General features: G+C 37.6%; 2 protein-coding genes across 6 annotated transcripts in view; both read right to left on the bottom strand.

Moving 5' to 3' along the window:
• LOC127510639 (gastrula zinc finger protein XlCGF8.2DB-like) overlaps positions 1 to 6,443 on the bottom strand; it is a 66,641-nt gene extending 60,198 nt beyond the window's left edge. Inside the window, exons 1-3 of one of the 5 annotated variants that reach the window (XR_007929688.1) lie at positions 6,289 to 6,402; positions 5,632 to 5,777; positions 2,449 to 3,151 (exon numbers count right to left, since the gene is read on the bottom strand). Coding sequence is in view for 2 of the 5 variants with exons in the window: in XM_051890490.1 (XP_051746450.1) it covers positions 2,574 to 3,151; positions 5,632 to 5,716 (663 nt within the window). In the remaining 3 variants the exon portion in view is untranslated. Of the gene's footprint in view, positions 1 to 1,907; positions 3,152 to 5,631; positions 5,778 to 6,288 lie in introns of those variants that run through there. The other 4 variants (XM_051890490.1, XM_051890488.1, XM_051890489.1 and 1 more) reach the window with 4 other exon arrangements.
• Positions 6,444 to 7,218: 775 nt separating this feature from the next.
• Positions 7,219 to 15,502, bottom strand: part of LOC127511450 (oocyte zinc finger protein XlCOF6-like) — an 832,024-nt gene continuing 823,740 nt past the window's right edge. Inside the window, exons 6-7 of the mRNA XM_051892262.1 lie at positions 14,975 to 15,059; positions 7,219 to 11,231 (exon numbers count right to left, since the gene is read on the bottom strand). Coding sequence (XP_051748222.1) covers positions 10,327 to 11,231; positions 14,975 to 15,059 — 990 coding nt within the window. The 3' untranslated portion in view covers positions 7,219 to 10,326. The remainder of the gene's footprint in view (positions 11,232 to 14,974; positions 15,060 to 15,502) is intronic.

Genomic DNA, 15,502 nt, shown 5'->3' with positions numbered 1-15,502 from the left:
GTATTATTATTATACTATATGCTATTATCAATATATTATTATATTATTGTACTTATACTATTATAGAATTGTACTATTCATTACTATTTTGTTTGCTGTATACTGTTTGTTTATTGACAATATTATATACTACACAAACTATTTACTATTCTCACTTTATCTTATATTTACTATTTGCATTGCACTGTTGTACCATATATGGATTACCATAAGCGATCCATCAGTTATCGTTGTTGTTGTATGTTTTGGAGTATCTATCTATAAATATCTGTATCATTTTAGTGCTATAAAAATACAGAAAGCAGCCTGTGTATTTGATGATTTGTTTCAAGAAAAGCTAAAATTGGGTTAAAGCAAAGACTATAGAATAACACAAGACGTGCCACTCGTATTGTTTTGAATGGGAGAAAGTGTAACGCGGAATAAGTCCCGCCTTCAAAATAAGAGCCAATCGCCGACTGGTAAAGTCATCGCGTCACTGCAGCGGCCGTTAGAAGCTCCGGTTTCTATAGAAACAGTCAGATGCGCGCCTCCGAAACGAGGCACAAGAGACGCGCATTTAGGTCTGCACATGCGCATTAGCTTGATCCAGCCTAAAAAATAGTTTTTTTGTCATGATTCGAGCGTTTGGAAAAAAAAATTGATGAGACAGTTGTTGTCAGATTTCATTGGTGATTTCAAATATGAAATTGAATCGAAAGCTTGGCCAAACAGCTTTGGAGAATTTGATGTTTCCCCATTCAAAGAGATAGGAGCTGCACTTGAATGCCCGAGAGGCATTTCAAAGATGGCCGCCGAGTGAAATGACTTGTCTTAAAGGGACTTTGGTTAAAGACAGAAAATGCCTTTTCCACAATAAGAAAACTTTATTTCGTTTAATGTGAAAATTAAATTATATCTCAGTATGGGCGTTTTCACAATTTCTATACAAGAATAAAGCAGCCAAATACATGACAAGCCTGAGCTTTGACTATTTCTTATTAAATTAAATATTTTATATGTCTAACTACAGAGATTTTAAGTAACTAGATCTTTTTGTACACCATGTACATTATAAAGCACTGAAATCGGCTGATAAATGTAAACAAATTTGTTTTTATCCAGAAAAACTGCAGCTCACCCGTTTACTTGCATTTGTTTACAGAGCAGTCTTGCCCCACACAATATGGCGGACTTGTTGACGTAACAGTCCAAAGAGGCCAATAGGGGGTCTAGTGTTTATTATAATGTCTATGCGCTTGAACTATGCTTCTTCTTCACCTGTGTTTTTATCAGGAGGTTCAGTACTCTTTCAGAAGATGCGTAATAGCCCCCCCTACTGTATAACAATGAAAACACAGAAAGCCAGAAATGTCTGTCAATGGCGGGAAAAGAGTTAAATGAAAGATATAATGATAGAGCAATAGAATGAACAGTGAAAGTAACAGAAGCTTGTACAATACATTTATCAGGCATAATTAAGCATGAAAATAACTGAAGGAAATACATATTAGCTAAACAAATTAAACCTATGAATATTCTTTTGGTTTCTCTAGTATATTTAAAAATGACAAACGCAATGAAAATACAGGTATAGTATCAACGAGTACCAAATATGAAAGTATCTGTATCAGCTTAGTTCTGGTGCATCGCTAATAATATTATTTATTTATCTCTAATAATATTATTAATAAGTTTATTATTATCTTTTTTCAAACCATACTTTGGATTTATTGGTGACATTTTTACATATAAAACAGTTCTTAGGACTTTTTATAATCTGTTATTAAGTTTTATTTTATTAATAAAAAGGAAAAATATGAAAAACTTTACATGTTCCATTGCATTTATTTTATATTTTTTGTAAGTACTAAGCTTGCAGTTCACATGTAAAAATGAGTATTTCCGTGAGTAATGACATCACAAAATCATATATCTGTATTTTTTAATAACACTGAGCAAAATTTAAATGTTTTTCCCCTCAGTCAATACATAAGTGATTTTTGAAATTGCTCTATTTTGTAAACCTCTAGAAATGTAATAAATGTTACATTTCAATAAGGTTTTTGATCCACTTGAGGGCTGCTTCATAGTTCATAGTAGAAATTAAAGTTGTAATTCTATTGAAAGTGACACTATCTCTGTTTTTTCATGTTTAATACTGTAAAGCTGCTTGATTTAAAGCAATCTGTGTAATTGTGTATGTGACGTGACTGGGGAGCTGAGCTGCAGATCTGGTGCAAACATCTACATCACTATGATCTGAAGATTTCACAACTACACTTTTTCCTCGCATTTATTTTGTTACCGAAAGGAAAAAGCACAACACATATTTACACATTCATTTAAATGCTACTTGGGATGTTCAATTAAGTCCGCTGCTACTAAGCGAAGACTGGAAAAGAACTTTGTTGTGAGTATATCAGGGCTGGTACAAGACCTCTCTTTAACAAAAACTCTTATGTGAACATCAAGGTTTGCTTTGTTTCTGTAAATCTTTCCATTGATGGCACATGAAAGGCTTCTCTCCCGTAAAAGTTTTTACATGAAGGTTTTTCTGAAACTCATTTCACACTGATGACAAAACCATTCTCTCATAAGTGAAGGCCCATGTGGTACTTTAAGGTTTCTTTGTATCTAAAACTCTTTCCACATTGATCACATATGAACCGATTATCTCCAGTGTGAATTCTCATGTGCATGTTAAGGCTTCCTGGTTGGTTGAAACTCTTTCCACAATGATGGCATATGTAGGGTTTCTCTCCAGTGTGAATTCTTATGTGGGCTTTAAATTGTCCTTTGTAACTGAAACTCTTTCCACACTGAGGGCATGTGTAGGGTTTTTCTCCAGTGTGAACTCTCATGTGGTCTGTAAGGTGTCCTTTTTGGTTGAAACTTTTTCCACACTGTTGGCAGGTGTAAGGCTTCTTTCCCGTGTGAACTCTCATGTGGACTTCAAGGTTTTTATGCTGACAGAAACTCTTTCCACACTGTTTGCAGATAAAATCACTGCTAGTTTCTGTATTTTGAGCTCTTTTTTGTGAGGAAGTCTTTTCAGTCAGTGAGGAATTAAAAGATTTTTCTTCAGTTATGAAATCATGCTGTTTCTCATATAGATCTTTCTCTTTCATGTCATTCAGATCTTGATCCTCCTCTTTCAGCACCATCAGGTCTAAGGCAAAAAAAAGACAAATAAAAGTTAACCCAAGTTTAAATGGCACAAAGCAATAGACATTAAGGGTGTATTCACACTAGGCACGGTTTCCTTCTACCGTGCCCTGGCGTGATTGTCCCCACTCCCCTGCACTCAGTTTTGAAGAAAACAGGAAGAAAAGCACTATCGCTAATAGACTGCCTAATAGATTTCTGCCATGACAACTCTCTGAGTGTTTGGCATGGTAATGGGTATGACAATGTAAATATGTTTGGTCATGGTGGAATAGATCTGCTATGCTGCTGCTTTTACATGACATGCTGCCATAAGCAAGTAAGAGATGCTGCTGCTGCTTTACAATATAGTGTACATAAATTACCCATAGCAGATCTATACAGGTGGAGCTGGGGAAGGAGGAGGGTTTCTGAAGCACGCTGCACTGCTAAGGCAATGCTACCAAAGTATTTTGAAGTTTGAGCACACAAGCTCATTGACTACTGATACAGCAAGAAACAATCATCCGTGTCCTATAGATAACGATGTGATTACGAGCAGGTTAAATTAGAGGACCTATTAGCCTGCGAAATCTAGAGTTTCATGACAGAACTTTGTATTTCTGTCATGACAACTCTCTGAGTGTTTGGCACGGTAATGTGTACGACAATGTTGATGTGTTTGGTCTTAGTGGAATAGCTACGCTGCTGCTTTTATTGCTGCTGCTGCTGTAGGTTATTGCTGCTGCAGAGCAAGTACAGGACTTGCTACTGCTAAAATATACACAACACACTGCTGTGAGCAATTAAGAGATGCTGCTGCTGTACAATATAGTGTACATGAATTACCCCCCAACAGAGCAGCTGACATGAAATTTGAACAATGCAAACCAAGTGTACTGTAGGTCAGAAAATCCCCCAACATGCGGGAGGCAAATTGGCGATGGGCCTTAATTGCCAAATGGCTTAACTCTATTAGCCTATGACTGTGTGCCTGGGGTACCACGCTGAATGGCTTAACTCTAGTGGCCTATGACTATGTGTGCCTGAGCCAAAAAGCTCAAACATATCCAATTAGAATATGCATTTTGTGTGGCTTTAACAAATGACAACACGTTGAAGGCTAATAGAGATGAGAAATGAAATTTGGACAACATAATTCAACTGCACCAAGAGTTCTACAGAAAAACAGCAGTGTTTATGTACATGGCTGCCTGTGTCATGTTTTACACAACACTACAAAGCAGTCTTACCAAAAGTCTTACCTTTGCTGAGGTAAGAGTGTAGGCTGGATATTTAAAGAGTTACGTTGCAAAAACCTCTAAGGGGTTGTTCACACACAACACGTTTTTCAATTCCAATGTGCTACTTTTCCATTGTTTTTCGTTAGACGGACATGCAAAACCATTGCGCTGATGTCTTTTGCAGTGTTTCGTGCATGACATGGCGTTCTAAAAACGCGGCGCTCAAGTTAAAATCAGCTCGACTTTTAGAAAAACGCATTTCGAGACCTTGCGTCTTTTCCCCATTCCACTTTAAATTAGCATATTTTACCAAGCTCCTATATTTAGGTTCAGTAAGTTCACTTTGATTGGCAATGAAAAGGTTATTAGTCACTTATTGAAATATCTTACTTTCAAAAATGTCACTTTAGTCAATTCATTGGTATTTAACAAATTTTACTGTCTTTGTGTACTTTTTTTGTGCAAAAACATTTAAGTCCACCTCTTTGGACAAAAAGACATAGTAAAACATCAGTTTCTGTCAGTTTACAGCAGCAAAAGGAACAATTATTTGCTACTGGCGGAATCCTGTCACTGCCACTGTAACAATGGACAAAACTTGCAGCTCTGCAATTGAATGCCAGCTCATACTCTCTGAGCTGGCGTGAGCGAGTGGAGGCGGGGCTAATTTGCATATTCATTGATCCTTGTATATTAAATAAGGCAAGGGTGTAGAGTTACATTAAAGCTATTTTAAGGCATGAAGAAAAAAAATTCACTGGAAAATGTTTTTAAATATGTCATTTTGGTGATCAGAGATGAATTTTAAGGGATAAAATAATTGACTACAGGGGGAATTCGTTGACTAACAAATATAAATCTGATCACTCACATTTCATGCTTTCCTTTATGCAAAATAAAGATTTTGTTAGATACTGTTGTATAATTAAGTGATATAAATTAATGGTTTTCATTGTTTTCCAATCAGAAGTTAATTTTTGGGTTTAATGTCACACAAGAAATTGTAAAAGGCTACTTCTGTATTATTTTTCCTAATTTAATATGTGTCATAATAACGGATGGAAGTGGGATCTTCTCAGGTTGAAGGCAGCATTAGTATTTGTCTGGTCATGTGATCTCAACATGTCTGTCCACACGAGGTGACCCGAATAAATAAAACCACTTTAATATGACATTATTCAAAAATATCATTCATTTCTGTTTAGCTGGACATTTTAATAAGGATAAAATTACTGAGTTCAGCTTTGAGAATGAAACTGACCTGTTTGTTCCTCAGTTTCTTCTTGTTTCACACTGAATGTTTCTTCAATCTTCATGTCTTCATTCTCCTCTTTAATAAACGGCATCTTTATAAAAGTGTGTCATATGGATCTCAGTCGCTTCACCTGGAGTTTTTATGTGTTTGTCCTTTTTAAGAAGAGAATAAATAACAAAGAAAAATAAATCCACACTAAATCTCTGGGTGTGTCTCAATCAGCTCTAGTTCAGTAGTTGAGCACACTGGGAAGAGAGTCAGAGTCAGAGTTAATGAACTTAAATTATCTGATTAGACTAAAAACATTAGAAAACTAGAATTACAAATCAATAAAAGAACATTAATTATACAAACACTATTGTTTTTTATTATAAAATATTCTGTTACATTTAATAGATTACACAGATAAACATCAGCAGCTTGTTTGTTGTTATTTTATATTAGTTTCACATGTTTGTTTACATTTGGTTCAATTGACTGAGAATGAGAGCCTTTTCAGTTACTCATGTGTGAATAAGCTTTACTAACAAAAACAACGTTCATTCTTGTTATTATATACATTACAGTGCTACATTCAATAATAATAATAATATCACAGTTGTCTATAAACTGTCTGAAATGGTTGCATTAATTTAAACACTTTAAATAAATACGAACACAAACCTTTCTTCAGTTGAATCATATTGGATGCATCAGGAGCACGGCGCAGTTTTTTGACGTCACACAGCCACACCAAAATAAAAGTCCTGTCTGCATGCTTAAACTAATATAAGTCTACATACAGAAAATAAATTCAAATGTTGATTTATGGGATGAATCAGAGATTCTAAAAGCTATCAATACCATACCGTTTTTCAAGAGCTTCTGGCTTATATCTAAATGTAAGCAAGTGTGAACTGCTCTCAGTTCAATAATCTTCAAAGCACTGATATTCTCAGTCAAGGATAAAGTCAAAATTCTTGGTCTTCATATTACAAAGCATTGTAAAGAACTTTAGAATATTTTAAACTTTAAAAATTAAAATTAAATATGTGATTGCAGAGAGATCTAACTATTAGAATTATCTATTTATTCCATCTAAATTTCTCCACAGAATATTGGGGCAATGAATCAAATCAAATTTCAACTTTATTTGGTTAAAGTGCATAACTGTAAAGGATATTACATTAATGGGGGATTTAATACAATTGATTTCCCTTCTCTGTATAAAGGAATATGATTCACTAGATTAAAGCCTTAAATTTTCAGATATGTCAGCACAAGTTGCTTTCAGTTCAAACATGCATTTTAGTCTGGGACTAGCTTAAGCCTTGTCTGTGAAACCAGGCATAGAAGTATATTAATAGTGAAATTAAAGATCTGAGAACAAAATCCCTACAATATCCAGTTACACCTGTAGCAAACACAGATGTGAAGACCAGGAGACTCTGAATCTTCAGCTGGATTCTTTATTGAGATCGTACTGTGTCTCGCTGCAGTCATTAAGTCTGACTGAAAATGAAACATTGTAGTTTTATATGTATTTTAGGAGCCTGTCCTTACAGGTGAATACAAAGAGCTCATGTCACAAGTATAAAGCATAAACAAGGCATGTAAAGGATGTAAGCATTTCTTTTATTTCATCACTGCCCATGTTCTCAAAGACAACAAAATTAACAGCTAAAGTGTGATTGAGGTAGTGATAGTAGCTTCTTGACGGGGCGCCGTCACCATACTTCAGGGAAGTATTGGACTGTATTGTAAGTATTCAGGAATTCAGGGAATTACCTTCGAGATACTGTAGTATTATATTAACAACTAGGAGTTGTTTAAATTCTCTCAAAAGTTCAGCGTAGCGTTTACTCGCAATGAACTTTTGACTGGTCCATCGCTAATGATTGTGCCAATGTAGTTTACAAACAGTGATAAAAAAAAATTAAAAAAAATTTGTTTGATAATTACAGCTGTTTGGGGATTATTTTATGGCCCCAAAATCTCTTTTTACTTTACAGCAGGTTACTAAAAGGCTAAATATGTAGCCTAATGCCTATTTCTGATTTAGTATTTTAACAGTTAAACTAATCAAGAGCAAAATAAAAAAATTAAAAAAAAGTGTGTATGTATATTGATTACATGTATACCAATTACATGATAAAAATGTTGTATTTTTGACCAGTTTTATTACATTTTTGTTCCTGATATCCACCCTTCTGATGGGATCAGTATAATCCAGATTTTCTGGATCAAATGTATCCCAATCTTACTAAAAAGTTTTGAACAACACAAACTGATGATTTTATCCAGATCAAAACCAAGATTGGATTTTGTGATCTAATCTGATTTCAGAATGCTTTTTTCCTTTTCAAGAACCCATTTTCAAGATTTGATCCAATCCGATAGCTGAAATCCCATCAGATTACTTTTGAACAACTGGCCCCCGAGAATCTTGTTGCACTTGTTTGGTTCCGATGGGGCCAAAAACCTAGGATTAGTTCATGAAGTAGTTTTTTCAAAAAAATACCCGAAAATTTCACCAGCACAAGATCAAATATGAGGACAAAATATGGAAAATTTGTCCATCTTGAGCCAAGGATTCCAATGATATAACACACTTGAGCCTACGCCTAACGGTTTAAGAGTTATTAGGGATTTCATACTTTTCACTGCTGTAGCACCCCCGTCAGGCCGATCGGGACGAGCCTTGGTGACATTGTAGGCGGTATGAGTATTACCAGCCCTTAAAGTTTCAGATCTCTATGACTTACGGTTTGGTCTGCCCGATCACTTTTAGAGGAGAATGTTGATATGTGCTTTCTCTGCTCTTGACTGAATAACTTTTGTAAATTGTAAGCATTAATCTGTATTTAATTTTTACAAGGAAGACTATCCAGTGTTATTTTACATTTGATTACTTCCATTTCTATAGTATTTCTTACCTGAACACTATAGCATATCTCTCTTTATACTATTGCATTTATTTGTGCTGTTGTTTGCAATTTGTTTGTTCTTATTTTATTACTGACTTGTTTATGAAAAAAAAAATTTTCATTGAAGAAAAGTAGATTTTTGTTTGTATGTACTGTCAATTATAGTGCTTAGAAAGAAAATCTAAATCGGCAAAAATCGGTATCAGCAGGTCCATCAAGACCCCTAAAGCTTCACAGTCCTATAGCTCTTCCTGGGTTTCATTCAGTAACGTTAGTTTTGATTTATATGCCATTTAGGGTGCTTTAACATTAGCACTTTTGGTGCGCACCCAGGTTCAATTACATTTGGATGATGTGAACACTGTCTTCTAAACTCGGGTGTGCACCCACAAACCGTACCCGAGTCCGCTTAAAAAGGGTGGTCTGGGGTACGGTTCGCATCTGATATGAACGCAAATGTACCAAATCGCGGAAGTGAACCGGTGCGTTCACACTTGTAGTTCGGTTCGTTTGGTTCATTTGGTCCGGACCAAAAAAGAAAAAAAAAACATTTAGTCCTGGTCCAATTAGCGTTCAGATTGGCATTTTTATCACCGAACCAAAAGATACCGAACCTAAAGGCATAGGGATACGTTCACAACCTGATTGGTCGTATTTTATGACGTATTGCCTAATTTGAGACGGAACTTACCGAACATCCAAAACAATGCTGTGTGCTGAGGTAAATGCGCTCGTTGTGTGTGCGTAGTCTGCATACGATGGTATTTTTGGCCAGCTGGGAACTCGTGAAGAGCTTATAAAATGTGTAAAGGAGTCAAAACAGTGGCGGGAATCCATTCGTCACACACACAAACGATCTGCTGCCTGTGACGGGCAAACTCATGACTATAACGAGAGAAAACCGATATGCGTGAGGATTCTGTCCTTTTTAGGGTCTCATCTTCCTGTTTTTATATCATTTAAATGTCTTTGGCCCGTTTTGCGTTCATATATCATTCAACCGCACCAGAGTTCGTTTGGAAGTGGACCGAGACCCATCTTTTCAGCGGTCTCGGTCCGCTTGTTTGGTGCGTGCCAGGGTTCGGATGGCAGCGTTCACATATGCTCAAATGAACCGCACTAACAGAGCAATCGCACCAGGTTTCGTTTTAATTGAACCAAATATGACAAGTGTGAACGCACCCTAAATGTTGGCAGGTCGAACTACTATTGGTCTATGGTGATTATGTAATAGGTAGGTGTGCTCTGGGGCTCCATCTTCTTTAATGAGGGCTGCTCTATAGTAGAAATTGAAGTTATAATTTTATTATAAGTGACACTATCTCTGTTTTTTTTAATGTTTAATACTATAAAGCTGCTTGATTTAAAGCAATCTGTATAATTGTGTATGTGACGTGACTGGGGAGCTGAGCTGCAGATCTGGTGCAAACATCCACATCACTATGATCTGAAGCTTTCACAACTGCACTTTTCCCACCGCATTTATTTTGTTACCGAAAGGAAAAAGCACAACACATATTTACATATTCATTTAAATGCAACACTCGGGATGTTCAATTAAGTCCGCTGCTACTAAGCGAAGACTGGAAAAGAACTTTGCAGTGAGTATATCAGGGCTGGTACAAGACCTCTCTATAACAAAAACTCTTATGTGAACATCAAGGTTTGCTTTGTTTCTGTAAATCTTTCCATTGATGGCACATGAAAAGGCTTCTCTCCGGTTTAAGTTATTACATGAACCCAAGGTTTTTCTGTAACTCATTCCACAATGATGACATATAAAACCGTTCTCTCATTAGTGAAGACTCATGTGGTACTTAAAGGTTCCTTTATATCTAAAACTCTTTCCACATTGATCACATATGAACGGATTATCTCCAGTGTGAATTCTCATGTGCATGTTAAGGGTTCCTGGTTGGTTGAAACTCTTTCCACATTGAGGGCATATGTAGGGTTTCTCTCCTGTGTGAATTCTTATGTGGGCTTTAAATTGTCCTTTGTGACCAAAACTCTTTCCACACTGAGGGCACGTGTAGCGTTTCTCTCCTGTGTGAATTCTCATGTGGTCTTTAAGGGTTCCTTTTATTTTGAAACTTTTTCCACATTGTTGGCAGGTGAAAGGGAGCTCTCCTGTGTGAATTCTCATATGGTCTTTAAGGTGTCCTTTTCGTTTGAAAGTTTTTCCACACTGAGGACAGGTGTTAGGCTTCTCTCCAGTGTGAACGCTCATGTGGACTTTAAGGTGTCCTTTTCGTTTGAAACTTTTTCCACATTGTTTGCAGGTAAAATGGCTCTCTCCAGTATGAACATTCATGTGGCCTTTAAGGTGGTCTTTACGTTTAAAACTTTTTCCACATTGTTGGCAGGTAAAAGGCTTCTCTCCTGTGTGAATTCTCATGTGGTCTGTAAGGTGTCCTTTTTGGTTGAAACTTTTTCCACACTGTTGGCAGGTGTAAGGCTTCTTTCCTGTGTGAACTCCCATGTGGACTTCAAGGTTTTTATGCTGACAGAAACTCTTTCCACACTGTTTGCAGATGAAATCACTGCTAGTTTCTGTATTTTGAGCTTTTTGTGTGGAAGTCTTTTCAGTTTGTGAGAAATTAAAAGATTTTTCTTCAGTTATGAAATCATGTTTCTCATTCAGATCTTTCTCTTTCATGTCATTCAGATCTTGACTCTCCTCTTCCAGCACCATCAGGTCTAAGGCAAAAAAGACAAATAAAAGTTAACCGCAGTTTAAATTGCACAAAGCAACAGACATTAAGGGTGTATTCACACTAGGCACGGCTTTCTTGTACCATGCCCTTGTACCTCACATTGCACTTTGCTCTGGGCCGGAGCACGCTTGCGTCATTTATGATGCAACTTTTTTTTTTTTAAGAAAACAGGAAGAAAAGCACTTTCGCAAATATACTGCCTAATAGATTTCTGTCATGACAACTTCCGGAGTGTTTGGCATGGTAATGGGTATGAATATGTTGATATGTTTGGTCATGGCGGAATAGATCTGCTACACTGCTGCTGTAGGTTATTGCTACTGCTGCTGTAGGTTATTGCTACTGCTGCAGAGCAAGTACGGGACTTGTTACTACCAATACATACACGACACGCTGCCATGAGCAAGACATGCTGCTGTACAATATAGTGTACATGAATTACCGTAGCAGATCTATACAGGTGAAGCTGGGGAAGGAGGAGGGTTTCTGAAGCACGCTGCACTGCTAAGGCAATGCTACCAAAGTATTTTGAAGTTTGAGCACACAAGCTCATTGGCTACTGATACAGCAGGAAACAATCATCCGTGTCCTATAGATAATGATGTGATTACGAGCAGGTTGAGTTAAAGGACCTATTAGCCTGTGCCATCTAGAGTTTCATGACAGAACTTTGTATTTCTGTCATGACAACTCTCACTGTGTTTGGCATGGTAATGGGTACTACGATGTTGATATGTTTGTTCTTGGCAGAATAGATCTGCTACGCTGGACTTGCTACTGCTAAAACATACACGACATGCTGCTGTGAGCAAGTAAGAGAGCAGGTGACATGAAATTTGAACAAAGCAAGCCAAGTGTATGGCAGGAGGCAAGTTGACGATGGGCCTGCTTTGCTGAATGGCTTAACTCTATTGGCCTATGACTATAGCCGCTTTTCCACCGTCCAGCCGAACGGTTCTTAGAATGGTAAGGAACGGTTCCAGTTGTGTTTCCACTTGAGCCTGGTACGGCACGGCAGTCTAACCGTGCTGAATCGTGCTGGTAGAATCCGTGAAGTGACGTTGCTACTCAGGATTGGTCACTTATCTGTTGCGTGGCTACCAGTTTCTCTGTAGCTGGCTAAGCACTCTATTTGAGTGACATAAACAAATTAATAATAAAATGACTGACGCTTTTGTATTACATTCAAAGAGCGGCCGTTATCAGCCCCACAGTGGAAAATGAAACCGCAACCGTACCAGCTGGCCCGGATCGGCACGGAATAGAACGGTTACGCAATAAGAACCGTTCGGCCCGATGGTGGAAAAGCGGCTTATGTGTGCCTGAGCCAAAAAGCTCAAACATATCCAATTAGAATGCCCATTATGTGTGGCTTTAACAAATGCTAACACATAGGCTAATAGAGATCAGTAAAGAAACCCCCTACAACCACCTGAGCATAGTAAGATGATATAGCATCATTTGATAATTGGCATGTTCAAAACCCTCAATACTCAAATTTGTTAAAGCGGAGGTCATTTGGACAACGGATGAATGACTGTCAAAGGACATCAGGGACAAGATTGTAGACCTGCACAAGGCTGGAATGGGCTACAAGACCATCAGCAAGAAGCTTGGAAGAAGACAACTGTTGGTGTGATTATTCGAAAGTGGAAGAAATACAAAATAACCATCAATCGCCCTCGGTTTGGAGCTCCATGCAAGATCTCGCCTCATGGGGTAAAAATGATGAGAAAGGTGAGGGATCAGCCCAGAACTACACGGGAGGAGCTTGTAAATGATCTCAAGGCAGTTGGGACCACAGTCACCAAGAAAACCATTGGTAACACTACACCACCATGGATTGAAATCCTGCAGTGCCCGCATGGTCGCCATGCTCAAAAAGGCACATGTACAGGCCCATCTGAAATTTGCCAATGAACATCTAAATGATTCAAAGAAGGCTTGGGAGAAAGCGCTGTGGTCAGATGAGACCAAAATTTAGCTCTTTGGCATCAACTCAACTCGCCGTGTTTGGAGGGAGAGAAATGCTGACTATGACCCCAAGAACACCATCCCTACAGTCAAGCATGGAGGTGGAAACATTATGCTTTGGGGCTGTTTCTCTGCTAAGGGTACAGGACGACTTCACCCCATTGAGGGGCCAATGAACAGGGCTATGTACTATAAAAATCTTGGACGAGAACCTCCTTCCCTCAGGCAGAACACTGAAGATGGGTCGTGGATGGGTGTTCCAGCATGACAATGACCCAAAACATTCCGCCAAGGCAACAAATGAGTGGCTCAAGAAGAAGCACATTAAGGTCATGGAGTGGCCTAGCCAGTCTCCAGACCTTAATCCTATCTAAAATCTGTGGAGGGAGCTGAAACTTTGAGTTGCCAAGCGGCAGCCAAGAAACATTAAGGATTTAGAGAGGATCTGTAAAGAGGAGTGGACCAAAATCCCTCCTGAGATGTGTGCAAACCTGGTGACCAACTACAATGTAGTCGTAAACTTTGGACAACACAGTTCAATTGCGGCAAGAGTTCTACAGAAAAACAGCAGTGTACATTTTACACAACACTGCAAAGCAAGCAGGTCTTACCTTTGCCGAGGTAAGAGTGTGGGGCTAGATATTTGAAGAGTTACATTGCAAAAACCTCTAAGGGTCCGTTCACACAGAAAAACAATGGAAAAGGAGCACACTGGAATGGAAAAATGCATTCTATGTAAACACGCTAGACAGACAAAAACCATTGTGCTGGAGTCTTGCGTCTTTTGCAGCATCTCACAAATGACATGGCATTCTAAAAACATGGCGTTCTTTTAAACGAGCACATTTTACCAAGCTCCTATGTTTAGATTCAGTAATTTCATTTTAATGGTAATGAAAAGGTTATTAGTCAGTTATTGAAATGCCTCATCTTCAAAAATGTCACTTTAGTCAATTAATTGGTATTTAACCAATTTTACTGTCTTTTGCTGAAAAACAGCCCATTTTTTTGTGCAAAAAACTCCAAGTCTAACTCTTTGGACAACAAGACATAGTAAAACGTCCATTTCTGTCAGTTTTATAGCAGCAAAAGGAACACTGTTGTGTTTACTTGCTACTCGCAAAATCCTGTCATTGGCACTATAACGATGGACAAAACATGATAAAAACTTCCAGATCTGCAATTGAATGCCGGATCATACGCACACCATCATTCATCTTGAAATCACATGATTTGAGTCTACCAATTGGTTCTTCTGTGAACTTAGAGGCTTTTGCTGACAAAGGTAAGTGGCGTTTAACGGTTTCTGCAAACGAACCAGTATTTCTGAATGAGCTTACGCTAGGTTTTAGCGAATATATAAAAATGTCAATACAATGTAAAGTATTTGACCTGGCTCTTGTTTTAAATTTTATTCTGTTATTATGCTCCTTGTCATCTGTTGTACAAGCAGGATGTGCCAAATGGTCAGTGTAATTTTTGTCCACTGTGATTGGATGGCTGGGTAAAAAGTGACAGTGATGAGTGTTGCGTTTTACCCAAAGTTAAACATTCTTCAAATATCAGCGGCCGGTAAAAAAACGCTAAAGCGCTCACTGTGAAATGACCACATGAAGTGACCCGAATAAATAAAACCACTTTAATTAAGAATAATATCATATGATATTATTCAAAAGTATCACTCATTTCTGTAGAGCTGGACATTTTAATAAGAATCAAATGACTGAGTTCAGCTTTGAGAATGAAACCGACCTGTTTGTTCCTCAGTTTCTTCTTGTTTCACACTGAATGTTTCTTCAATCCTCATGTCTTCATTCTTCTCCTTAATAAAAGCCATCTTTATAATAGTGTGTCACGTGGATCTCAGTCGCTTCATCGAGAGTTTTTCTTTGTGTTTTTCCTGTTTAAGATGAGAATAATTAACAGAAAGAAAAATAAATCCACACTAAATCTCTGGGTGTGTCTCAATCAGCTCTAGTTCAGTAGTTCAGCACACTGGGAAGAGAGTCAGAGTTAATGAACTTAAATTATCTGATTAGATTAAAAACACTCGAAATTAGAATTACAAATAGAACACAAATTATACAAACTGTGTATTTTATAATATTCTGTTACATTTAATACATTACACAGATAAACATCAGCAGCTAGTTTGTTATATTAGTTTCACATGTGTGTTTGTTTACATTTGGTTCAATTGACATTGCGAAATGAGACGAACCTTTTTCAGTTACTCATGTGTGAAAAAGCTTTACTTACAAAAACAACGTTCATTCGTGT

Source organism: Ctenopharyngodon idella, chromosome 4 (genome assembly GCF_019924925.1).
Source record: "Ctenopharyngodon idella isolate HZGC_01 chromosome 4, HZGC01, whole genome shotgun sequence".
NCBI lineage: Eukaryota > Metazoa > Chordata > Actinopteri > Cypriniformes > Xenocyprididae > Ctenopharyngodon > Ctenopharyngodon idella.
This window is presented reverse-complemented; position numbering and strand designations above follow the sequence as displayed.